General features: G+C 38.2%; 1 protein-coding gene and 1 non-coding gene across 2 annotated transcripts; both read left to right on the top strand.

Annotated features, from left to right (window-relative positions):
• The first annotated feature begins 611 nt into the window (after positions 1-611).
• LOC132192162 (tubulin alpha-3 chain) lies at positions 612-5,753 on the top strand. The gene is made up of 5 exons (XM_059607415.2): positions 612-812; positions 2,390-2,604; positions 2,699-2,898; positions 3,373-3,881; positions 5,235-5,753. Exons 1-5 carry the CDS (start codon positions 700-702, stop codon positions 5,545-5,547), a joined length of 1,350 nt encoding a protein of 449 aa, XP_059463398.1. The 5' UTR covers positions 612-699; the 3' UTR covers positions 5,548-5,753.
• LOC132162690 (small nucleolar RNA snoR109) lies at positions 4,544-4,646 on the top strand. Its single transcript, XR_009438267.1, has one exon. It is a non-coding gene; the product is annotated as a small nucleolar RNA snoR109 (small nucleolar RNA).
• Positions 5,754-10,589: the final 4,836 nt, after the last annotated feature.

Below are 10,589 nucleotides of genomic sequence, written 5' to 3'. Positions count from 1 at the left end.
ATAGAGTTGGTTAAAAACATTAAAAATATCTTAACTATCATTAGTGCTATTCCCAAAGGGTAGTTCAATTGACTGGAGATTATGCTTTATGAAACGGAGGTCACTAGTTTGAATTCCTCTTTACCTCTTATGTGGATATGTTATAAAAATAAAAAATAAAAAAAAATACTAATAAAAGAAAAACTACTAAAAAAAGAAAATAAAGAAATAAAGAAATGCTGAACCCACGACACAGCTAGCGTCAAAATGGCGGGCCCCAAGGGCCCCAACCCATAACCGTCCCCAATCTTTCCCAAAAGGGCATTATCAATATCATTAATCCGCCGGCTCCAACTCACAGATCCCTAAAAATATTGATTCAGGTGCTTAAAAAAAAAAAAAATACAACACATTTTTTTTTAATGATTTAGATTTAAATCTAAAGAGAACCAAACTAAATCTGAGTCGTTGAAATTTCTAATACGAAAAAGAAAGAGAATAAAATAAAATATAAAGCATTAAAAAAAATTTCAAAAAGTGTGCTGTATATTCTTTACAGCAGTTAAGCTAAATCAATAAATAAATAAAATCATTGAGTGTTGAATATATATATATATATATATATATATATAATAGTTGTGCTATTTCCGAGCAACATCTCATTTCTCTTTCTCCCTCTGCTTGTCCATTTTCCAATTTCGTGCCGGCGAATCGAGAGAGATGAGAGAAATCATAAGCATACACATTGGACAAGCAGGGATTCAGGTCGGGAATTCTTGTTGGGAGCTCTACTGCCTCGAACATGGAATTCAACCTGACGGAACGATGCCCAGGTATATACATCTGTTTCTCTCTATTGCTCATTTTTCTTTGTTTACAGGCTTTTCTATCGATTTGGCTTTTCAACTTTTTTTTTAATGTGTTTTTTTGAGAGAAGAAGAAGAAATTTCAAATCTCTGGGAATTCGAAATCATTGTTTATGTCCGGAGTTACGGTTTTAGTTTTGGTCGTAGGAATTAGAGAGAGCAACTTTATGTGATCCTTGCTCGATTGTTCTTGGTTTGGCTTGGTCGTAGGAATTATACAGCAATTTTATGGTTGTGCTTGGTTTAGCGCTTGACTTTAAGGTTTTGTGTATTCTTGCTCGATATTTCTGGATATATTAGGTTATACTTTTTTTTTAAAAAAAAATTTCTGTTCTTTACCGAGTAGAACTCATATAATATCTGTTATTTAGCAATGTTAGGGCATAAATTCATTGATGGATGACGATTCTCTGTTGTTTTTCATTGAATTAGTGGTTCTGTTTTTCACCATGGAGGAGTCGTTATCTTTTTGGCTTTTTGAAAGCTATTGCTGCTTCTGGTAGTGGGTGATTTTTCCAATTGTTCCTATTTGCTAGCATTCTTTTGAAGTTTGAGATCAAGAGGGGTCCTGTTTTCTCTTGTAGGCTACTTGGCTATTGTTCTTGATGTCATTTCTCTTGTTCCTTCTTTGATAGTTGGGGGAATAGGACAGTAGGTGTGTTAACTGGTGGTCATTTATAACTACGTTGATCTTATCCCATTGGTTGCTTTAGGATTAATTGGTTTTACTCATCTAAAGATGGTCATTTACTGATGACTTTACATATTCACATCCTCGGGTGCAAATTAAGAAAGTGTGAGCCAATGTAATTTAATAATTTAGGTGTTGGTTTGTCCAGCCTAAGTGGCTTGCCTTGGTGAAATAATGGAAGTGGACCTTTCCCCCATCAATTACAATGTACCTGTCAGCATTGTGAAAAATACGCTAAGGCCCATATCATGTATAAATCTAGAGTCATCAGGACTACATGGTTATTTGTCCTACAGGAGTTCCTATTTTGAGTCTGCATCATTGAATGTGCAGAAATCGCTAGGACCCTTGTGGCCAGGAAACACACTTTGGTGATCCATTTCTATGATGCTTTGGTGGCCCTTGGGCATTGTCTAATGAATGCCTTGCTACTGCTGTGTACGGTCCACGGGCTGTTAGTGGTTAGGCCAGGCAAGGCAACCACGAAAATATCCTTAATTTGATGAACTAGTTAGTTCAATATAAAACTTTTATTTTTAGTTTGTTTTTGTCATTTAAGTTAAGGATGTGGCACCTTGACAGGGTCTTCAAGATTAATTGAACTTGGACGTTTTCAACACTCCTCATTGGGTTGTATATTGGATAATTGGTTAGATCGTCATAAAGTCATCTTTCTAGAAATCCTTTATAGTGCCACTACAGACTGTCCTGTTTGTACCTGTAGATATTAGCTTTAAAACTCATTTGTCCGAACATAGAAAATTCTGTACGGGATTTTGAATAGATCTCTCTTGTTTCTGATCTTTTGCTCTTCTTTTTTGACCTAATGAGTTCCATTAATATGTTCATGCAGTGACACCTCAGTAGGTGTTGCACACGATGCTTTTAACACCTTCTTCAGTGAGACTGGTTCTGGCAAGCATGTGCCTAGAGCTATATTTGTTGATCTGGAACCCACTGTCATTGATGAAGTTCGGACTGGAACTTACAGACAACTTTTTCATCCTGAGCAACTTATTTCTGGCAAGGAAGATGCTGCTAACAATTTTGCCAGAGGACATTATACTGGTATAAGCATTTCTATTGCGCTGTTAAGTATGGAAATTTCAGAATATTTATTTTGTTGGCTTATAAACCACTTATTGCATGTTGTATGTTGCAGTTGGGAGGGAAATTGTCGACCTATGCCTTGACCGAGTAAGGAAATTGGCTGATAATTGCACTGGTTTGCAAGGGTTTTTGGTATTTAGTGCTGTTGGTGGTGGTACCGGCTCTGGTTTGGGTTCATTACTTTTGGAACGCTTGTCAGTAGACTATGGGAAGAAGTCGAAATTGGGCTTCACCATCTATCCTTCGCCTCAGGTACATCCTCAAAAGCCTTTTGAAAAAATACAGGAAAAGCCAGATGGAGGAATGTTTGGCTCCTAGAAATAGTAAACCAAACATATTTTAAAAGTTTTACTCCCTAAATTTATGCAGCACCTGATTCTTTCTGTATGCATAAAGAAACTGTTGTGTTTACCTCCCCGATCAAAATATGAAGGGAGAGCTTACTAATAAATTTTGAGAAATGGCCTTCTCAATAATCCGAGTCTAAAAAGAGTATTTCAGATTTTAAGTAAGGTGCATTCTGAATTTTGAAGAGTGTTAAAATACTTAAATAACGTCATGCTGGAAACAGGACATGGGCAGAAATTTAGGGGAGATAGCTATTTTCAAATCTGACAGATTTCGAAGTTAATGCTACATCATTTTTTCTTTCTTAGTTTCTCTTTTGGTGTACGGTTTTCATGCTATGCACTAATACAACAATTTTTTCCTTTGTAAAATGTGCAGGTATCTACGGCTGTAGTGGAACCTTACAACAGTGTTCTCTCCACTCATTCTCTACTTGAACACACAGATGTGTCTGTGCTTCTTGACAATGAAGCTATATATGATATCTGCAGGAGATCCTTAGATATTGAAAGGCCAACTTACACCAACTTGAATCGCTTAATATCCCAAATCATTTCTTCTCTGACCACTTCCTTGAGGTTTGATGGTGCCATTAATGTGGACATCACAGAGTTTCAAACTAACCTTGTACCATATCCTCGTATTCATTTTATGCTCTCATCATATGCCCCAGTGATCTCAGCTGCAAAGGCTTACCATGAGCAGTTATCAGTTCCTGAGATCACAAGTGCAGTATTTGAGCCCTCAAGTATGATGGCCAAGTGTGATCCAAGGCATGGGAAGTACATGGCATGCTGCTTGATGTACCGTGGGGATGTTGTGCCCAAGGATGTGAATGGTGCTGTTGCTACCATTAAGACAAAGCGGACAGTTCAATTTGTTGACTGGTCAGTTCTTTATTTGTTTTTGGATTGGTAAAGAATTTTTTTTCATTAAAGAGAGCAAAAATATCCAAACATGTTACAAAGAAACATCTTACACATCTAAACTTGCAAATTATGTCCTCTAACCCAAATTGTTTGTCCATCTTAGAAAATCTAACCTTTTAAGGGGACATCATTTAATGCATTGTCTTTGGAAAAAAGATTCCTGGTTTCTAGAATCACCCTCCTTAATTTAAATGCAAATATGAAAGCATTTACTTTTCAAATAAAGTAAATGATAAGTTAGGAAAGTGACTAAAATTGTGTTCATTGGCTTTCTTACATAGACAATATTTTAGGACATCCAAAATGGAAATTCTGGACAAACTATATGGGATGGAAGGAGTACAAGTTTTCTGTTACTACAAACTAATAACTCAAGTTTTCTGCACTCTCAATTGCTATTATGCAGGGAAAATGCAGAGTAGAACCTTATATTTTAGCCCATTAAAGCGGTCAGTTTCTTGTTTGAGAGTGTTCACAATAGCTTGCCAAGAGTTATTGTCGCTGCTCTCTCTTTTCCCATTAGATTATTGTTCTAACCCTTTGATTTATTGGGTGAGGCTACATGTACCAAGGGAAGGGTGTCATCTTCGATCAGTACCCTTGATCTTGATTTGCCAAAGCAGCTGTAGCCAAATCAAACATCGGAGAGAAGTTTACTGGCCGGTTGTTGTGAGATCTTTCTGATCTCCGTCGACTAATCTGCTTACCGAACTTCTTATATTCTTTTCGTACAATCAAGTTGATTTTTTCCTGTTGTAGTGATGGAGAAATCTCCTGATTTAGAAGGTGGCATACTCACTGATTTAGAAGCATAAAATTACTTAAAGCAGACTTGATTGTTCCCTAATTCTCTAATCTAGCACTAGGGCAGTTCTATGCCCCTTTCCTTATGAAAGTGCCATGCAGTGGATGCACAAAATCTATAGTTATCTTATTTTATATATTTATCTAGGTATCTGCATGAAATGTTGTTTTGTGATCGCTAAAAACAATATGACAAAAAGCTGCTTTACTGGAAACTTCAATACTTTTAACTGTCATTTTAGCAGATGATCAGATCAAGTTAATCCAAAAGGTCTCTTACATGGTGACTGGTGGGTCAACCTAAATTGAGATCTGTTTGGTGAAGAAGAACTCGGTTGCTGTTTTTTTGAGTGTGATTCCTGTCATTGATGATGATATGTACTCTAAATATGTTAATTTAGGTTCGCTTTCAAGTAACATGGTAGGAATCATACATATTAAGTGGTGGTGGTGATATATTTAGGGTTATGATAGAATTACTCTAAACAGTTCTACGTGTACTTTCAGGTGCCCAACTGGTTTCAAGTGTGGTATTAACTACCAGCCCCCGACAGTGGTACCTGGTGGTGATCTTGCCAAGGTGCAGCGTGCAGTTTGCATGATAAGCAACAATACGGCAGTGGCTGAAGTTTTCTCTCGAATTGACCATAAATTTGACCTTATGTATTCCAAGAGGGCATTTGTCCACTGGTATGTTGGTGAAGGCATGGAGGAAGGTGAATTTTCGGAAGCCCGTGAGGATCTTGCTGCTCTAGAGAAAGACTATGAGGAGGTCGGGGCAGAAGGAGTTGATGAGGAAGATGAAGGAGAAGATTACTGAAAGTAGCCTTTTAGAGGCAAAACTTCTTTTTTCTGTACTTCGGCCTCTCTAGTTGTGGATTGTCATAACTTTGTCCATGTTGGCGAATCCTCTCTCTCTCTCTCTCTCTCTATATGTTGTCTGCTTTTAACGTAAGACATAAATTTGACTCAGGTTTCCCCGGCCCTCTCTTCTGAACTGGCTAATCTCATTGGTATTGTTTGTTTTGTCGGTTTTTTTTATCTTTTTTAACGTAAGACATGCCAAGCAATGGAGCCAAAACACAACCCACTTTCCTAGGTGTAGTAGGTTCAGCTAATTCCCTTCGTATCTTCCTAAATTTGGCAACTTTCCAGGTCTCTTGATGCCATATGTATGGAGTTAAAAGGACAGTGCCACCATATGGAAGATATTTTTCACATGCTTTTAGTGAAATTGAGATGTCTAAGGTCCCCAAGAGGTAGTTCAATCGATTGGGACCATGCCTAATAAAGCGGAGGCAACTAGTTCGAATTTCCTTCACCCTCTTGTGCAAACATCTCAAAAAAAAAAAAAAAAAAAATGTCTAAGGCCTTGTTTGGATGGGCTAGATTTTGTTTTTGTTTTGGATATTTTAAAAAACCCATGCAGATTTGGTGTTTGGCCCGTTCGTCACAAAACCCAACTGGAATTTAATTCCGAAATGTGATCCAAGTCCAAATTCTCAAACCGGCCCGTTCGCACACTCGAACCCCAAGCACGACCAGCCCTGATTTTAAGGCCAGTGTTCTACAGTACCTACAGGGGTTCAGAAACAAGGCCCAATAATTACTGCCCACCGACTCACACGCACCGACACACCAACCCACTGCAGCAGATTTACTGCTTGGCGTGAAGATCAACTAAAGTCAGGCGGCTCTGCAACAATGAATTAAAACCACCTGTACCCAATGTCACGCTGAACTCGGCTTGGGAGACGAGATGCATCTGTAAGAAATGAGGTGCTTTAATCCTAACCGTCAGTCGGTATTCGGTAATGCTAAGGGTGACATGTGGCAGGTCCCTGTAATTCCATTCAAATCTGCGACCCACGGGATCATGCGCCACTGCTGTCAAAAGTTAATAGACATTAGAACAAAATCCACTGCAAGATTCACAACGGCAACCAACGCACGTTCTCCATGCGTTGGTTGCCGTGAAAGCTGGCGAATCCAACGAAAAGCACAACTGATGTGCGAGAATTCCAACATTAGCTGAGCATCGTCCGATTTCTTTCAAACCTCATCTGACCGTCCGTTTTCAGAGCTAGAGAATTTTAGGATGGACTTGCACTCACGGTAAAGGGATGAAATTCCCTTAATCGACTCGTGGATGGACGCCACCTCACCCATCATGTAACTTGTGCCTAACAAACGTATGTCAAAGATTCGCGCAGACTTTTGCCATGCACCTACACCACACCGAATCACACCCATTGCGTGAATTGCGAACCGCGTATGTCTAGTGGCATCTTGATTTGTGCATGCTCATCAGACCGTCCATTTCTTTTTGAACAAATGTGGGCCGTCCATACCAGATATGTGAGCACAACGTGCCCTTTCAATCGTCGTTGATCTGTTTATTGTCTGAAGCATTTTGGCTTATCTCCACAAACCAGAGCTGCGATGCATTTTTTCAATGGGCAATTACACCCGTCTTCTCCAGCGTCCTCTGCAGTACGTATGCCCTCAACTTCTTCCACCCCGAGCCGCGCGCTAATGGAGTCCTCATCAATACCTAGTACACTTTCCCTGGAGCTGAGCTAATATGTGAATAGTAATCACCCGTCCATATAATCCTCCTCCACAACGACATGCAGAAGCCCATCTTCATAGACCTTTCTTCAGAGGGGTCTGTGAAATCCTCCGATAGCTACTCCGTTACAACTATTCCGCAGTCACCTCGTAAGCAACGGCGACCCTGTATCATTTCAGCATCTACGGACACGGGCACCCCTTCGAAGACACGGTCTTGGAAGGTTATAATCGCACTCCCTCTCAATTTCTATGCTCCTTTTCGTTCAATTTGTTTAATTTCTATATCATTTACACACACTGTTACCTATATTTGTGCAGGCGTATTGGACAAGGAGTAGCAAGCGATCTCGGGACCCAGAGACACCCATCTCCTACAAAAGGCGTAAGGTATGCCTCACACGAGCTATTCGGGTTTTTTTTTTGTTGTTTGGCAGTGAAATGCAATTCTTCATAAGATGTAGACATGAACATTTTTTTTTTTTTACGTTGGTATATTTATGCATAGATGGAACCCGCTGAAGGCGAGGACCCATCACTTTGGTCTCCTGAGTTTGAACGTATGTTTGTGCAAATGTTGGTCGAATTGTCCAATACGGGGAGAATAGTGAATGGGTCAGTTAATATGAACCTGTGGTCGCCTATAGCTTCCCAGCTTTCTACAATGACCGGTCGGACCTACACTGCCGTACAGTGTCGGACTAAATTTTCCAGACTTAGGATGAACCACCGTGACTTCTCTGACCTACTCCAGCACAGAACTGGATTTGGTTGGGACCCAGTATCAAACACAGTCCAGGGGATGGAGACCCAGTGGCAGCAGTATCTTAGGGTAAAGTTCGGTAACCCTTGCCTAATATATCAGTTCCCACACTCTAATTTTAGGTCACACAGAAGCGTTCTTATTTTTTATTTTTTCGTCTGTCCTAGATCAAGCCGAAGGCTAGTCGTTTTCGAAGGAAGGGCTGTCCAAACTACGAAATGTTGGGTCTACTCTTCAATGGCTCAACAGCCACTAGGGTCCTCCGCCATTCATCCGCTAGGACACCACCGAGTAGTGACGAAGAGGACGAGTTGAATGAGCAACTCTTGCGGTTTGGAATGCATGTTAGTCAAGCAACCAATGCGGCTGTTGATAACAGTGTGAGTGGGGATTTTCTTGGTTCTGTGGGTGGTTCGAGTCAGGGGAGTGGCCAACCTCCTCCTCAAAATAGGGGTATAGTCATTGGGGGTAACGGACGTGGTAAGCGTCCAGTTGATAGTTCTGGGCCTAGCACAGAACACAAGAGGAAAGGTAAGGGTAAATCTCATATAGATTCTCTTCGTAGTGATGCATTAAAAGAGTTTACCGAGGTTAGCCGTTTGAAGAAAGAAATCTTGTTACAAGATCAACTGCGAATGAGTAGTGGGGAAGGTAGTGCAGGTGCTGGGGGTAGTGGTGCATCTTTTTCCAATGGCATGAGTAGGGCCATTGGCATGTTGGATGAGATTGCCCCCAACCTAGATGATGATAGGTATTTTAGGGCATTTGAGCTCTTTAGGGATGAGAATGTCCGTAATGGTTTTATTGCACTACCTCCAAAAAGGAAGAAGGCTTGGATTGAGAAGCTGTAACTATGTTGTTGGGCTTGTGGTTTAAGTTTGTATGCATGCTGACTGCATAGTCCAGTGTTGGACCGTTTCTAATGCTACTTATGGCATTGTTTGTTTTTTCAGCATGTTTCTATGGGTTTGTCGGCTTGTTTTATTATGTTATTTTCCAAGAACAATTGGCATGTAATATTAGTGCCACTGGCACTTTTTTATATTTGCTTATTTCCAGGAACAATTGGCATGTAATATTAGTGCCACTGGCACCTTTATAATTGCTTTTTTATATTTGCTTATTTGCAAGAACAATTGGCATGTAATATTAGTGCCACTGGCACCTTTTTTATATTTGCTTGAACTTCTTGCACTTAACTAATGTGACATGTTTGATTTATCTTCTATACGCTGCTTCTTGTTTACCTCCTGTTTTATCTTCAACTTTCTCCATTTGTTATGGTTTGCTAGAATGTCTGGTTGGAAATCCTATGATTATTGTTAATAATACTTGTATCCTTCTATCTTCTAGTACATTATATTAATATTAGAATGAACATTGTTGTCTGGTAATGATTATTTTTTCCCTTGCATCTCAATTTGTAGACTTAGTTTATGCTTAAAACAATGTAAGAGTTAAACACAAATTAGGAATAGGTCAAGTTCATAGGAATTATGCCTATTTAACAATATAAGAGCTAAACACAAATTACCACCCAAATAGTTGAAGTTCACAGGAATAGCAAAATATACTTCACTTTGTGTTTATCATTTCCCATTTTATTTTATCCCTTGTATCTCAATTTCTAGAGTTAGTTAATTTATGCTTAAAACAATATAAGAGTTATCTAAAACAATATAAGAGTTATATTAAGACTTTAGCTACGGAGTAATGTATCAATAATCTTAAGTGTATATATGTTAAAATATCTTAAATTTTATAGAAATTCTTAAAAACAGAAAAAAGAAAGATTTGCTACCTTCGTTTAAAAAATCCAAAAAAAAAAAAAAATTGTGATTTTCAAAAACGAAAATTGACAATATATAATAAAGGATATGCAAAACATTTTAAAAAATTTATCTAATTAACACTTATTGAATATCCAAGTACCAAAATTAATATAAATACGTGGTTTGAAATTAAAAGCTTTTGATTGTGATTGTTTTGAGTTCTACTTTGCAATAGATTTTGTTGTATGCTTCTATTTTAGTAGGTAGACATGTTAAATGACCACACAATGGTTGAAGTTCATAGGAGTAGGCAAAGTATACTTCACCTTGTGTTTACTTTGCCTATTTGTATCTCAATTTCTAGAGTTAGTTAATTTATGCTTAAAACAATATAAGCGTTAGTTTAAGACTGTAGCTACGGAGTAATGTATCAATAATCTTAAGTGTATATATGTTAAAATATCTTAAATTTTATAGAAATTCTTAAAAACAGAAAAAAAAGAAAGATTTGCTACCTTCGTTTAAAAAATCCAAAAAAAAAAAAAATTTTGTGATTTTTAAAAACGAAAATTGACAATATATAATAAAGGATATGCAAAACATTTTAAAAAATTTATCTAATTAACACTTATTGAATATCCAAGTACCAAAATTAATATAAATACGTGGTTTGAAATTAAAAGCTTTTGATTGTGATTGTTTTGAGTTCTACTTTGCAATAGATTTTGTTGTATGCTGCTATTTTAGTAGGTACAC

This window comes from Corylus avellana, chromosome 10 (assembly GCF_965113065.1).
Source record: "Corylus avellana chromosome 10, dhCorAvel1.hap1.2, whole genome shotgun sequence".
Lineage (NCBI taxonomy): Eukaryota > Viridiplantae > Streptophyta > Magnoliopsida > Fagales > Betulaceae > Corylus > Corylus avellana.
The sequence above is the reverse complement of the archived record's forward strand: the minus strand, read 5'-3'. Positions and strand labels throughout refer to the sequence as shown.